The sequence below is a fragment of the Anastrepha obliqua genome, chromosome 1, assembly GCF_027943255.1.
Source record: "Anastrepha obliqua isolate idAnaObli1 chromosome 1, idAnaObli1_1.0, whole genome shotgun sequence".
Classification (NCBI taxonomy): Eukaryota; Metazoa; Arthropoda; class Insecta; order Diptera; family Tephritidae; genus Anastrepha; species Anastrepha obliqua.
Window position 1 is genome coordinate 110,993,973 of NC_072892.1, and position 15,318 is coordinate 111,009,290.

General features: G+C 37.1%; 1 protein-coding gene across 1 annotated transcript in view; it reads right to left on the bottom strand.

The window, feature by feature from the left end:
- Window positions 1-1,106: 1,106 nt before the first annotated feature.
- Window positions 1,107-15,318, bottom strand: part of LOC129236489 (ras-associated and pleckstrin homology domains-containing protein 1-like) — a 39,518-nt gene continuing 25,306 nt past the window's right edge. Inside the window, exon 2 of the mRNA XM_054870917.1 lies at window positions 1,107-2,216. Within this exon, the coding sequence (XP_054726892.1) occupies window positions 1,107-2,216 (1,110 nt within the window). The remainder of the gene's footprint in view (window positions 2,217-15,318) is intronic.

The window sequence follows — 15,318 nt, forward strand, 5'->3', positions numbered from 1 at the left end:
TTTGCGAGCTACCGGTAGCTCGCGATCGACGGGTTGGCGACCACTGCTCTACAGTAACTGGCGTAAAAGTAGAACTTATAAAAAGGCTTGGTATAATTTTGCGTACTATGGCTTGTGGGTATGCAGTTAACATAGAGGCTTTTCGCATATATGCTTGGAATGCAGCAGAATTATTTGTTTCCGAATATCCTTGGTTGTATATGCCTCCATCTGTACATAAAATATTAATACACAGATCAGATATTATTGAAAAAGTTTCGCTACCAATAGGAATGATGTCAGAAGAGGCATTTGAGGCAAGAAATAAAGATTTTCGCAGTTACAGACTGAACCATACGCGAAAAACTCAAGGTTGAAAACAATGGAAGACTTAATACACACTCTTTTAGTTTCTTCAGATCCTATTATTACATCTAAGTCTAAAAGCCCCGCCAAGTACTCCAAAAATCACATTGAAATAGATGATGAGGTCAAAAACCTTCTTTTACATATAAATGATCTACCTGACGGCAGTAATTCTGAGAGCTCCGACTCTGAATAGTTTTTTTTCTAATAAAACATAAAAACATAGAAATAAATAATTAACACATATTTTTAGAATAAATTAATGTATTTTTTCATTGTATTTAAGAAGCTATTTAGAAAGCGCCGCTAGATTGACCATTTCTCCCACTGTGCACTGGGGGCGCCGCACAACAAATTAAGATATTCGGCGATAAGTGAATCGATGACATGTTGCGCAACAATGCTGCTAAGCAAATCATGGATGAATCGTATATCACAGATGTTGCGCAACAATGCTTCTAAGCAAATGATGGTTAATTATGTAGCAAATGGCAATGAGTAAAACTGTGGCATACATTTCGGCGGTGGAAGATTTTGACTCACTAACTGATATGTACAATACCTATGCATTTGTATATTATTTACGAAATGTAGAACACGATATATCACAAAAACCTTCAAATTATATTATGCCACTATTTTAAAATTTATTCATAATATCGTAGACACTTTTTAACTTCAAACTTAATGCTAAACAATTAAATAAATGCAGTATGAAAAGAAAAAAAAAACAACTAATTATCTAAATTTATTTTGTGCGCTCAGTTGAATGTGTCGCGTGGTATCACCGCTTCTGTGTATTGGAAGAGTCGACGATTTGGTGGACGATTCTGTGTATTTAGTAGCGGATTACTCTGGCTAAGTGATCCCGAGCCCAGAGCGGTTTGTACGCCGCCTTGAGCAGCCAATGCTCGACACTTATCTGAGATGGGTTGCACGCGCGCACGAGCCGTTAATACAATCTGTTGGTGTCTTGGATCCGTTTGGTCTGCGCTCAGTTGTTGACGTTCGCAATGACCGTCGGGATAACAGGTGTGAATGAGACGCGAATAGGGGCGGGTGTCGCCCACTGGATTTTGCTTTTCGACATAATGACTCAGTTTACCGACTTCTGACTGTGAAATGTAATTGCCCGCCACACCATTCACGGAATTGGCAGCAGGAGGTTGGTATTGTGCGCCCGAGTTGGCTACCCCACTGCTGATACTTAGAGCTTTGTTTTCTTGTGCTGAAGTAAAAGATTGATGCTGTAGTTGACTGCCTTGATTGTAGAATATTTGTGATGATGGTGCTGGTGCTGGCGCTGGCGGTGGTGGTGGTGGTGGTGGTGTCAATGAAATTGGTGGAGTTGGTTGGGAATATTGCTGTGGTAGCAGCGGATTGTAGTTGGGTGTGTAGGGAATGTTGGCACCAGCAGCCACGTTACTATAGTGCTGACCAGGCACACCAGTGAGAGGCTGGTAATATGGATTTGGCTGTATTGGATGTGGTGGGGGCAAGTATTTTTTTGGACCACCTGCGAATTGGTTATTGTCAGTTTGATGAGACAGTGGCCCATTTATAACTGCTGCAACTAGTTTGGCTGGTTCTGAAATTGGTAGCCTACGTTCGAGGTTGAGTTGACTTGACTGAGAGAGTTTCACTTCATAATTTTTGCCTATAGGTCCAAGTGGGCGCACTACAGCTGTCAAGATGGGGACGTGTGTGGGTGCTTGCACAGGCGCACGATTGGCACAAGGCGTCTGTTGCGATGGCGGTGGAACGCCGTATACGGGATGTGGCCAGCTATTTGTATTGAAAGGCGGCTGTCCTGGCTGGAAATTGTGTGCTAGGCACTCGTTGGCGATCGAGGTGAGAAATAGTGCTGCGAACTGCAAACGTAGAGAATTTATGTTTTAATTCTGTTCAACTGATTTTTTTTTAATTATTTAGTTACCAGTGATGTATGATGCATACTGCTTTGAATATGTTGTTGGAAAAAAACGGTTTGTTTTTTGTTGGTACTAAAATAATAACTACCGCTCCGAAATGTACGATGGTTTAGCTTTCGTTGTCTGCTCACAAATGTTGCTGCTGCTGGAATTGAGAAGACGGCTTTGACCATTGACGTTAAGTCAAATATTGGTTTTGTCGTTATTCGTCTTGGTTCAACAATTTCGCATGCTTTTTGTTTTAATAAACAGGTTTGCCTACCAGTATGAGATACGATTTTGTTTAATCAAATTAAGACAAAGCGAAGGCATAAATAAAATACCAAAATATGAGAAACGGCATACGGAAATGTAATGGGAAGAAAATTGACTGGTTGTATTGTAATAAAACAAAGCCATCACTCATAGAAATGAAAATGAAGACAAATAACTTATGGTCATCACGAAAAAGTCTATTGTTGTTGCAATCGAATAACAAGCCGTGTTACCAACAGCTGCCAGATGCGCGCGCCAGAGAGAAATGTAATCTTAGAGTTTGCATGCACGTTTGTGTGTGTGTGTGTGTGTGGTCAAGTCCACAGTAGTCACGCAAGATCTTAAAGATCAACATATTATTATTGAAAGCTGAAGATGCGACAAATGAGTGGAACGGTTGGCTGGTTATGATGAATGAAGTTTGCACTACGACCGCATTCGCGTATCGCTGGAGGCGTAAAGTTGCGCAGCTGTTGACGAGATAGCTGTCGACGAGCTATCAGCCTATCTGTTTATGTGCAGATAGTCGATTGTATTGCAAGTTGCAAGTACAAAGAAAGTGTTATGTAAAACTAATAGAAAAGTAGGTCTAAGTTCGTGTGGAAGCCAGCTTATTATACACATTCGATGAATGTTGCCCAAAGTGTTTAAACAATCGCATAAATTCATTTGAGGAAAATTTTGTGCATATAATAGCATCTAGAAATAATAAAACATGGCAATACTACAAAAATAATAATGAATATTTATACTGAGTCTCTTTAGGTTAGCTTAGATTGAGATGTCGTTCCTAAACGGGCGCTCTTGGACTCTATGCGCTTTGGGAAGCCGCGAGGAATTACGAATTACTTCTGTTTCCTAAAATCAAACCGCCCTCAAAATATGTTTCTTTAAGTTCACAGTATTCACGAAACTGATATCTTCAAGTATTTAAAAAAATATCTATCGAGTGTTTGATAATGTCAAACAAAAGCAGAGAAAGTCTTTTTTAAAATTGTTGGACTGGGTGATTATTGCGAGGAGCCTTTTCGTGGCAGAAATGCACTCGAAGGTTTATCATTGCCTGTCGAGGTGCGACCGCTTTTCTATCAGTTGGTGTTTCAAACCCACAAGGGGTTACGAACTCGAATCCACCGAATGGTGCTCGCCGCAAACTTTTTTGTCAAAGGCGGAGACAGTTTTAGGTAGAGCAAAATGTGGAGACATTTATGCAAGTTGTATTCAAAGTAGCCAAGACTTTTTAAAAGCAAAGACAACAAAAACCCAGGATGGCATTTAAGATGTCGTTACAATTTTTTGAAAGGTTTTTACGTTTACAAAACATTGTCCGTTCATGGGACCTTCATATCTGTTGGTAAAAGTAAAAAGGTAAAGGTAGGCATCGTAGCCGAATAGGTGTGTAACTATCATTCGGGAGTGTATAGGTTCGGGTCTACATAAAACAGCAAAATGATAGAAAAAGTTTTTTCTCATAGTGGTGGCCCCTCGGCAGGGAATAGCAATCATCCGGGTACATTTCGGCCATGAAAAAGCTCCTCATAAAAAAACCATTTTGCGTTCGGAGCCGGCTTGAAATTATAGGTTCTCGAATTGGTGGAACAACAACAAGACGCACGCCACAAATTGCACGAGGAGCTCGACCAAAACCCTAACAGAAGTGTAAGGGCGAATTATTTACTTATTACGTAAAGTAAAAGTCACAAAAGCGTCAAATCAGATGGATAAAAACAAGGCTTGATTGCTAAAATCCGAATTGCGAAAAGTCAAAAAATCATCAAGAGTGTGGATTAAGGAGATGTTATCTTTTTGTGCAACAAATAAAAGAGTTTTTCCATATAAAATTTATAATATAACGACTAAAAAGAATTGAAACGAGAAAAATTATTAATTTTTTGATGCAACTAATTTAAATTATTGTATAAGAATTTAAATAAAAATATTGCCTAATCTTAGTTGAATTGATAACTAGTGTTGATGGAATTAGCGGTGATCAGGGATTTGGTACAAACAATCATCAATAAGAATGTGGTTTACTGATGGCTCCAAAATGTAAGACGGCAGTGCCGAGGTTTGAATGGTCGGACAACATTTCAAAAAGGCAATGGGAAAAACGACTTCCATTTTTCAAGCGGAGGTCCACGTTTTAGAGCTATTTGCCAGAGAATGTCTTCATAGAGGCACGCGTAGTGTCAATATACTCATTCTCTCTAACATCCCAGCAGCTCTAAAATCGCTTTTTAGCTTCTCATTCCAATCAAGGTTGGTCTGGGAATGTTTTACAATTTTCGAAATTCTAGCATCAAGAAACTGTGTTACTCTCATGTGGGTACCGGGACATAAGGGGAACGAAGGGAATGAAATTATACTTTAATGAAAAAGGGTGTAAATGCTCCCATAGGTCTTTACAGGAGCGGGAACAACGAGGCTCAATCGAGTACTATCGAAACTACTCATTGATCTGGAATATATAAACCTAGTGGCAACCCTAAACCTCAGCAGAAAAGACTTAAAATTCTACACTGAACTACTAACAGGACATAGTAAATTCAGTTACCCCATGAAAAAATTGGTGAGGCCGAAAATGATTCTTGTAGACTCTGTAAAGAGGCACAAGAAACAACAGAAGATATTCTATGCGACTGCTTTGGACCTAGCAGTGGCACGACGCAAAATAAATTATCCGGAAAGTGGGGTTAGACATCCAAATCTCCTGGTAGAAATTAAGCCTACAGCAGTTTAAGGCCGGCCGCCGTAGCCGAATGGATTGTTGCATGACTACCATTCGCAATTCATAGAGAGAACGTCGGTTCGAATCTCGGTGAAACACCAAAATTAAGAAAAACATTTTTCTAATAGCGGTCGCCCCTCGGCAGGCAATGGCAAATATCCGAGTGTATTTCTGCCATGAAAAAGCTCCTCATAAAAATATTTGCCGTTCGGAGTGGGCTTGAAACTGTAGGTCCCTCCATTTGTGGAACAACATAAAGACGTACGCCACAAATAGGAGAAGGAGTTCGGCCAAACACCCAAAACGGGTGTACGCGCCAATTATGTACATATATATATATATAGTTTAAGGGTTTATTAAAAGTCTACAACTGTTTGAGTAGGCTTCATGGCTGCAAAATATATTGTTTTAGGTCGCAGTGCATAAATAGCCATTATAATAATTTTAATTATGGTATTTCACCATCGTTCATGCACCGTTTTGATGCAAGCTAAATAATGAAGAAATATACATATATAAGCCAAAAGTTCTGCTTATCTTAATAACTGTACCTGAATTTAAATATCGTGTAAGGTACAACATATGTAAATATGCAGAAAATGTATCAAATAATTTCCTACAGGGTTATGAAATTTTTATACTAATGCGTACGCAGACATACAGCTGTGATCAAAATAATAGGAGTGGGTGTAATAAATATTTTTTATACGATTGGAAATAAAATTTGATCATGAAACAGCACGGACCCCCAGAAATCGCCTGCCAAATCCAGGAATAATAATAAAAATTATAGTAATTGTAAGGCAGGAAGTTGCAATTTCGCTAATTATCGCGTTGCCATTCATTCATTTCAGTTCGCAATTTGATTGCGCACGATCATAATAATAGGAGTGTGGATTTAAAGTTAACAAAAATGTGTGGAAAATGGAAATTAATCAAATAAATTAGAGCTGCTTCCAATACATCGAAAAATTTATGCTCTTTCTTAGTTTCCTATGTATGAGAACGCGTAGTCAACAGTAGGACAGCCAAAGCATGGAACATCTTAATAAACAAAGCCTTGCAAAATCAACGTAAAACATCCAAAAAATGTTCAAGAAACCTTGGGATGCTCTGAACAAATGATTGCAAAAAACTCGAGAAATATGGAGTTAATGGCTGTGACTACCATCACGACCGTGGATGGTCACAAGACTACAGATAAAGTAATAATTCATAGATGGTTGCGAGAATCAAATTTACTGGAAGTTTGGCAACAGTTCCCTTGCTTTCTAGGAAACATGGCTGCGCTCCTTAAGTGTGCATGTGAACACAAAAATAAGTCGTTTTCGAAATGACGTTGCATATTGCGAACGGACGATAGTGATATTGTATTATATGGTAGTATGTAGTAGTATATGGTATGGAGTCTTAAAATATCTGCGTCGTGTCCCTCTAATAAGAAGGGAGTAAAGAGGGTGCTTAGATTGGAGGTACCTTTTCCAATAGGGGTTCTTTGACAGATCTCATGTCACTACTTTTAAACTAAATACATAATTTTTCTCAATACTAATTGACATTTCATCATGGAAAGATTTACGCCTCAACAACATTTACAAATCATACATAAATCATACAAATTGTATTACGAAAATTGACGCTCTGTGAAAAGTGCTCGTCGCGCGCTCTGGCCAACTTATAATAATGAGTGATGAGGCCCATTTTTAGCTTAATGGCTACGTCGATAAGCGAAAATGCCTTATCTGGGCTAAAGAGCAACCCGAAGTCTTTCAAGAACAGCTATTACATCCATGGAAAACAATCGTCCTATGGACTGTAGGAATCATCGGCCCTTATTTCCTCAAAGGCAAGGCTGGACCAATGTAATAGTGTGTGGCGAATGTCCGTGATCTCCACAATATTGGCCATACAGCAGGTGAAACAATGGAATTATTGCGTCGTCGTTTCGGTAAGAAATTTATGTCTCTTCTCGGACCTTTGGATTGACCCCAAGATTGTGTGATATCACTCTTTTGGACTTTTGTTTGTGGGGGTATGTAACGTCTAAATACTTTGTAAATAAACCAGCTTCGATTGAGGCATTGGAAGCGAACATTACTAAAGTGATTCACGAGATACCGACCGAAGTCCTCCAGCGAGTCATTCAAAATTGGTTTTTACGGATGACCGAATTACGGCGCACTTGCGGACAACATTTGAAAGGAATTATCTATAAAAAAAAAGTCATGAATGGTTCTGCACAAAAATAATAAAGGTTGCTCAATCAGTAAGTTAAGTAAATACACATGACGTTAATTCGAAACATATCAATAAATCTATAAATACCTAAATATTTTGAGATCAATCGAGCTAGGTGATGATGTCATCTGCTCCCAACCCCGTAGAAAACCTATACACAAACGTAAGAAAAGGTGTTGTGGAACATAAAGCTTTAAATAATAATGATTTATGGGAAGTAAACCAATAAACAAGTTGTGAAATCTCCCTTCTTCAAGCCTCGCAGATGTATAGGTGGTAAAACACGAAGGATATGCCAGGAAATAATTAAGGGGATACCTGTAAACGGCCATATTTTCACTGATTTCATTAAAATTATTTAAAATGAATGTCAATATATTTTTTTCAAAATTCGCATACAGTTTATTTATATTTTAAAATAATATAAATTTTTTTTTTGTTTTAAGCATTTAAAATAGCGGATGCACACTCAAAAAAAATTTTCGAAAACTTGTAAATTCACATAGAAAATAATATCGCAAAAAAGATGCGTGCAAAATTTCAGGGAGATCGGTCAATAACTTTTCGAGTTATCGCGTACGCCAATTCGAAAAATATAGTTTTGAGAAAAACGCGTCTATAGTTTAAATACAACGTAACTAATATCTCTCCCAGCGCTCGAACGCAAAGAATAGAGTCGTCACAGTTGACGTTCTATAATATAAGAAATACCTAAATTTACGTTCTTAAATTTTTTTTACATATTCTTGAAAGATTATACTAACATTTTATGAGAAAAAAAATGTTTCTCGAAGTTTTACAGGTATCTGTCCCCTTAATAAATACATTTTTGTTGTTGGTTGGGCCACGCACTTTCCGAGCAGCGCTTCAATTCTTACGAAGAAGCCAGAAAATGGCTCGATGATTGGTTTGCGGCCAAAGACGGACAATTTTTTTCGCGTGGCATCCACAAATTGCCTGAGAGATGGGAAAAATGTGTCGCTAGTGACGGCTATTATTTTGAAGATTAAATTTGTAACCATTTTTTGTTATTAAAAGTTTGAAATTGAAAAACAAAGTCTCATTTCATAGGTATCTACCGTACCATTAACAATTTCAGCGGCCTGGCTTGTATTTTCGCCTTTATAAAAGAAAAACTGTAAAATGTACCGAGTTTTCTCTTTGCTGACTTCCACTGTTAACACACTGTAACTCACAACCGAATGGAACAAGCAAAAGATTTTTTTTAGTGTGAAATTCTACTTTCAAAACGAGCGTAAACTTTAAATTATTAGATCGATACTTTACGAGATATCGATTACTACAGCCATCTACCGGGAAAATAATGGTAATAATATTTGACACTTGTGAACTAGACAGTATACAAACAGAAAAGCAATGGAGCTGGAAAAGCTCAAAATAAAGATTTTCATCATTAAAAATAATTTTTTTATTTAGTAAAAAAGTTATATTAAAAAAAGATTGGATTATTAATTTTGCGCCACCTGTATTAAATAACTATACCATCGAAACTTCATACTTTTTAATCAGAATTTTTAGAAAAATTTCGAGTATTCAGTTTTATAGCCCATTAAATTTTGGTATAGTAGAATTCACGTTTTAAGAGGCTAAAGAAACGCGTTGATTTAAACAATTTTTGTTTTTGGTGACAACTCTTGCGGTTTTTTCATATAAAGAGTGCAATTTATAAAAGCTTAAAACTTGCGCTTACTTCACTAAATTTTCACGAGCCATTTTACTGCGCATCCGAGAATTTTCTAAAAATTCAGATTGAAAAGTCTGAAGTTTAGGCGACAATTAGTTGAATTTTACTAAATTTTGTATAAAGTTTGTTTAAAAAATTAATAGCATTAAATAAAAAAATTACACACAAAATTCTAGCTCGACCATTTTTGTTAATATTGAAAAAAAAAAAAAAAATCGTGCGTAAATACAATATTCCACTTTTTTTTGGACCACTCCTATTAATTTGACCGCAATAGTACATCTGCATAAGCAAATTTATGCGATGAGCCTTGGTTATCATGATAATGCCACCTAAAAGCCACAATCGTCGGCAGACTGCTGTGAGGAGACAATAAAATGCTTAGTAAATATGAACATAACAACAACAAGTGATTCCAGATAACTTTAAATGCCAGCTACAAGGTTAAAAATGTATTTGAACATAAATATAAATTTGGCATTATGTCTAAGCCATAAAAATGTAATAAATAAAGTAGCAGTCGGCATGAGGTATGCCACATTTATTAACTAAACAAACTGATATTTTTTTACTATTTGAACTATGCGCGACGCGCAATAGTGACGTACTGTGACGACAACAGCAATTTGTTTTTTATTGTACCTACACGTATACATTCACATTATGTCTTGATCGTTTTTGCTTTCTTTACTTTGAAGCACTTCTTTCACTTTTCGAGCGCTTCCCGCCTTTCATTTCTGCCTACCTATACTTAGCAGCTGAAATGAGTAAATTTCGTTCAATGGGAAGTTTGTGTAGTTACTTAAAAGCTTACCGATGCGGTGGCGCTTCTGGCATTATCAACCTAAATTGAACAATAAATGATACAGTGAGGCCTCGATATGACCAATCTTCTTATGATGAGAAACTTCATACTATGTAATGCTCTGATTGGTGTATTCGTTGCGAAATGAGATTCATTTTTGCGAAGATTTGCATATAAAAATTGGTCCATATACAAGTATATTATAAGGAGTGAGTATAGAAAGCTTTTGTGAAGCAAAATTTCACAAATTTGTAATATTGTAATATTATAAATTTGGAGTAAAGTTATAGAAAGCGAGATCGCCATAAAAGTAATTCTGTAATCTTAGGTGCGCGACTACCATTCGAAATTCGGAGTACGTTGGTTCGAATCTCCCGGAAACACCAAAATGAATAAAAGGTTTTTCTAAAAGCGGTCGCCCCTCGGCAGACAATGGCAAACTTTCGAGTGTATTTCTGCTTTGAAAAAGCTCCTCATAAAAAATATCAGCCGCCCATCAAGACGCACGCCACAAATAGGAGAAGCTCGGCCAAACACCCAAAAAAAGTGCAAGCGCCAATTTTATATATATATAATCTTGTCTGCAAGGTGGCGCAAAATTAATAATTCAATTTTTTACTACATAAAAAAAATGATTTTGAGTTATCGTTATTTTGAACCTTACTTATCTGTTTGTATACTGCAGCTATCTATTACACAAGTGTCAAATATGAACGACGCCATCTTCCGATAAGGTGATTACATTTACCCCACCTTGTACAAGAAATTATCACCACCTGGCGAGTTCTGAATGAGTTGATATTTAGAGTCTCATTTTATATACCGAAAATATCATTCAGAAGCATGTTTATACTGAAATATTCACACCAAACCCTCGCCACATACAACATCTGCTCTTCAACAAATATCCTTAGAGTTATTGAAAGGGCTGAGTGTCTGGGGCTTGATAGGATAGGGTGCTAAATGGGGGTTGAAACCCAGAACATACATTGGTTCGTATCAGTGGTAGTTAGGCCAATTCCTACCATCCAGGACTATGGCAATGCGCTTGAGAAGGATGTGAACGTTAAAACAGTTGACACGGTTCAAACACTCAGATCTCACGGTTCAAACACCCATAACCAGTGCAATGTGAATCACATCATCGAAAGTATTATATTCGACATTAAACCTCCTTCCAGTGGATCTGCAGACAAGAAATATCGTTCGTAGTGGGGCAATAGTTTGAACACCTTAGGTCAATGGTCAAACACGGGCTACAGCCACTGTAAAATCCCAGTTGGCATTTTCGGTGAACTATGCATTTCTGCCTACAGTTCCCATAACAACATTCACAACACTCCTATTCTAAATCAGAGAAAAGATGGCTCAAAGCTCAAGGACAGGGTGGGCGGAGGTGTATATTCCGAATATCTGGGGATCATTTTAATTTTCGGCTTCCCTACTACTGCATTGTTTTTCACGCTGAACTGATGATAAAAATAAAATCCGTGGGACTGGTGATGCGGAACCGGGAGATGAAACCTACATTTTCACTGACATCCAGGCGGCGATAAAATCCCTCTCAACGAGATGGCTGAGTCATTTCATCTAAAGATAACAATGGTAGATAACATTATGATATTGCGAGGGTAACTGTAGGGCCGGTGAACTTTGTAAACTACTTAGTTTTGAGGAAATACGAGTAGTAAGAGCAGCGAACGAAAGATGGTGTAATAAAACCACCTACAGAATAGGTCGATAATTATGGCCGACTCTCAACGCTAAACACTTGGAATCTCTGCTAAGCCAAAATAGGCGTAGTCCTAATACACTGATTTCCGTTCGGGACACGGCCTAATAGGCAAACACATGATTTGGTACATGATTTATGCAGAAGCTGTCTAGATGAGGTAGATGAAGAGACGCGCCTCTTGTGTCATTACCCTGCTCTATACAGACGTAGATTTACCAATTTATGTAGGTAATGTTTCAGTGAATTGGAAGGTTTCAGTATTGTGGAAATCAGGGATCTTCTAAAACTAAAAAAAAAAACACGAAATAAATGGCGTGAAATGTATTTCAATTTTCCTTAATTTCTTTATATAAAGAAGCTCCCGAAGTAGTGAAACATTGGTTCATGACCAGACCGTTAGCTAGAGTTGTATTTTTCATTGATTTGCTGTACATATTTGAATATACCTCGAAAATTTATGGAGCTTCCTCTATAAAACATATTTTTTATACTCTTCAGCATATTCTTCAAAACTGACCCAAAAAAAAATATTTTCGAAAAGTTTTGAACCAAAAAATTTAATTTTCTCTCAAATAATTTTTTGAATCTATATTTGACCCCAAAATTAAAAACAATCTAAAAACGTTAAAAAGAAAATAATTTTCAACATGTATCAATATTTCTTAATAAGTATTATTACATTCTTTTCTAAATTTTGTCCAGTTTACTGCTTATTATACTCAAGTCTACAAATAAACCAACTTTTAGAAGAATTGACGACAGAGTTCAAAATCCACGGAATTGCTCGCATACCCCTCCAATTTGTTATACCAAGGTTTCACTGTATACACACACCCGAACCCACACATAAGTATGCGTTAATATTTAATGAGTGTTACCTTTGCTTTTTGATTTATGATTGTGTGTATTTATGTAGGTTACGTTTTTTCACAATTGGAACAAAAGTCTCGAGAGAAATGTTAAAAGTGGCGAAACCATAAAAAACTACGAGGTACACATTTTTAATTTTGATGAAGATGCATGAATTGTGATATGGCAATTGGAGAAGAAAGCAATTTGATGAATTGCTATTGCCTCGCACCATAAGCAAGCAAGCGGATAACACCAATTCCTATGGAGTTACCTGTTATGGGCTACAGCTAAATCAGTGATGCAAGAAAATTAATGAGCTGCTGCAGTATATTAAGTAGTAGTTTGTAAACAAAATTAAATTGAGGTTTGTGTATAAGTATTTTGGGGCTAATTTAGTATAATTTAAAATCAAACAAAGTATTTGAAGTGGAAGAAAAACATAAATATTATTAACATTCCGAATAAGTGGGCTAGCCTTTTTTGATTTAAATTGTAAATTAGCTAGATTGCTTGTTAAGGTAGGTCCGAGAATTTTATTAGCTACACTGCGAGACACTGACTTGCCATCGCAGAAATTGTAGAGGGAAATCTACAACAGAATTTACTAACAGATTTTTAAGAGCAAAGTGGTGGCTCTCAGGTGGGATTCTCGCTCAGAGATGTACTCTGAATCTTTTAACGTCGCGGTGCTTAATCGCCTCAAAAAACTAACAAAGTTGTGATTCTGCGTCTAATTCTAACACACAGATTTTTGTAAGCTCAGTGTTTGAAATTTGATTTGATTGATAATTTTCTTTAAATATTATATTGTGTTATTTGTGTTGTGTTATTAGATTTGTATATAGAAAAGGTAAAACTGATAAATGCATAAATATTTTCGAAAGCAAAATAATATCCTGAAATATATTTGAAATACAAGGTGGCGCAAAATTAATTACCCTATCTGACACTCAAAATGATTTTTTCGTATTTATTGAAAAAGTTATTTATTTTTCCAAAAATCTATTTTTTTTACAGATTATTATTCTTCTTTATAGTTTTAGGCGTATTTCTGTGCAAGTCGATTGTAAAAATTCCTCATAGATACAAAATTATGGTAGAAAATTTAGTTGACCGACCGACGACAGTTTGATGCCCACAGGTAGCTGTCCTTCGTTTAAGGCAACTGGTCGTTAGTACTCGTATTTAAACGAAACTACTTTTTCTGACACGGATTTTTGATATTTTTATTAAAAAATTTCGCAAACATAATTAAAGTGTGACATTTATGACGTAGAGCGCATAGTTTTTTCTAAAATGCCGTAAACTGCAAAATTTTACGAAATTCAAAAATCCGACTCGACACACTATAGGTTAGGTTATGTTGATCTGGCTGGCTGAAAGCCATCACATAGACCTATTGATCCTTAGTGTTACCAGATGTAGCTAGACCCTTACGTTTCTTTGTATATAGTAGACATCTTCTAATACGTCTGCGTCTTTTGCGAATCTAAGTAAACTTTGGAGCTCTATCCCCGAGATATTTTCTAACTTCTCATATTGTAAAGCTCTTAAGCAATCCAATCTGGTTCTAGCTAATGTAGGACAGGAACATAGAAGATGTCGTTTGAGCCTTAGACCATTGACTCAAGAGGCCAGTATATCAATTTTGTCCATCCAGCATTATTTTGGGCTTGATAGCTGCTCCAAAAGAGCTTAATTCGCTATCATTGCGCAAGGGTGTTTGGCCAAAAACTCAACGAATGTATTCGACCAAGCACTGCACACTCCTGGCATGGCCTCGTGTAACTTTTTCTGTTCCCGCAGCTAAAATTATCTCTTCGATGAAGGCATTTTGAATCATTTGAGGTCATAAAACAAAAGTTTTTTTTTAAATTCGACTAAAATAAAAGAGAAGCTGGGTCTTCCAGTGACAACAAGAGGCATCGCTCACATTTTACGTAACACAGATTACGTCAAGTAGAAAAAACCACTATGCAAGCCTTTGCTAAAAACGCGTCATAGACAAGCGCGAGGAACCTGTGGGGGTGCACGTCGCGCAAAATTTATGGACGAGCTTAAATTGGATATTTAGGAGGATTGGGAAGATTTGGATCGTACTTTGCTGCAAAATTTAGTTAAATCAAGACCAAAACGCAGTTCTGATAATGCTAAATAAGGGTGGGGTTAAGGTAGTAGCATACGCCGATGGCTTGGTCCTGATGGTATCGGGACTGTTTTCCTCAGTCATGGCTGAGGAAGGAAACGTCACTGGCTGTACTCAGTCACTGGGCTGTCACTTGTGGCCTCCGAGTCAACTCTGACAAAACGGAGATGGTGCTATTTATCAGAAAATATAAACCTCCACCCTCTCGACTTCTCAAAGTAAACAATCCTGTTCTCCAGTTTTCATCGGATGTTTGGTATCTTGAAGTGATACTTGACTTCAAACTCTATTGGAAACTAAAACCGGGTAAAGAAACCTTTTACTATGTTAAAAATCTATGTTCGGTAAAAAATGGAGACTCAAGCCACAGGTCGTGCTTTTGATGTACAACGCAGTGGTTTTTCCAATTTTAACGTATGGATGCCTGGTTTGGTGGGAAACTCAGCGGAAGGGCTATAATATCACTAAAATCGGGAGAGTGCAAAGGACTGCATGCATTGGCATCATCGGAGCATGTACAACTTGTCGTTTTGCACTTACTTCCCATCGACTTTTCCGTTATTTCCATCGCAGCTCAA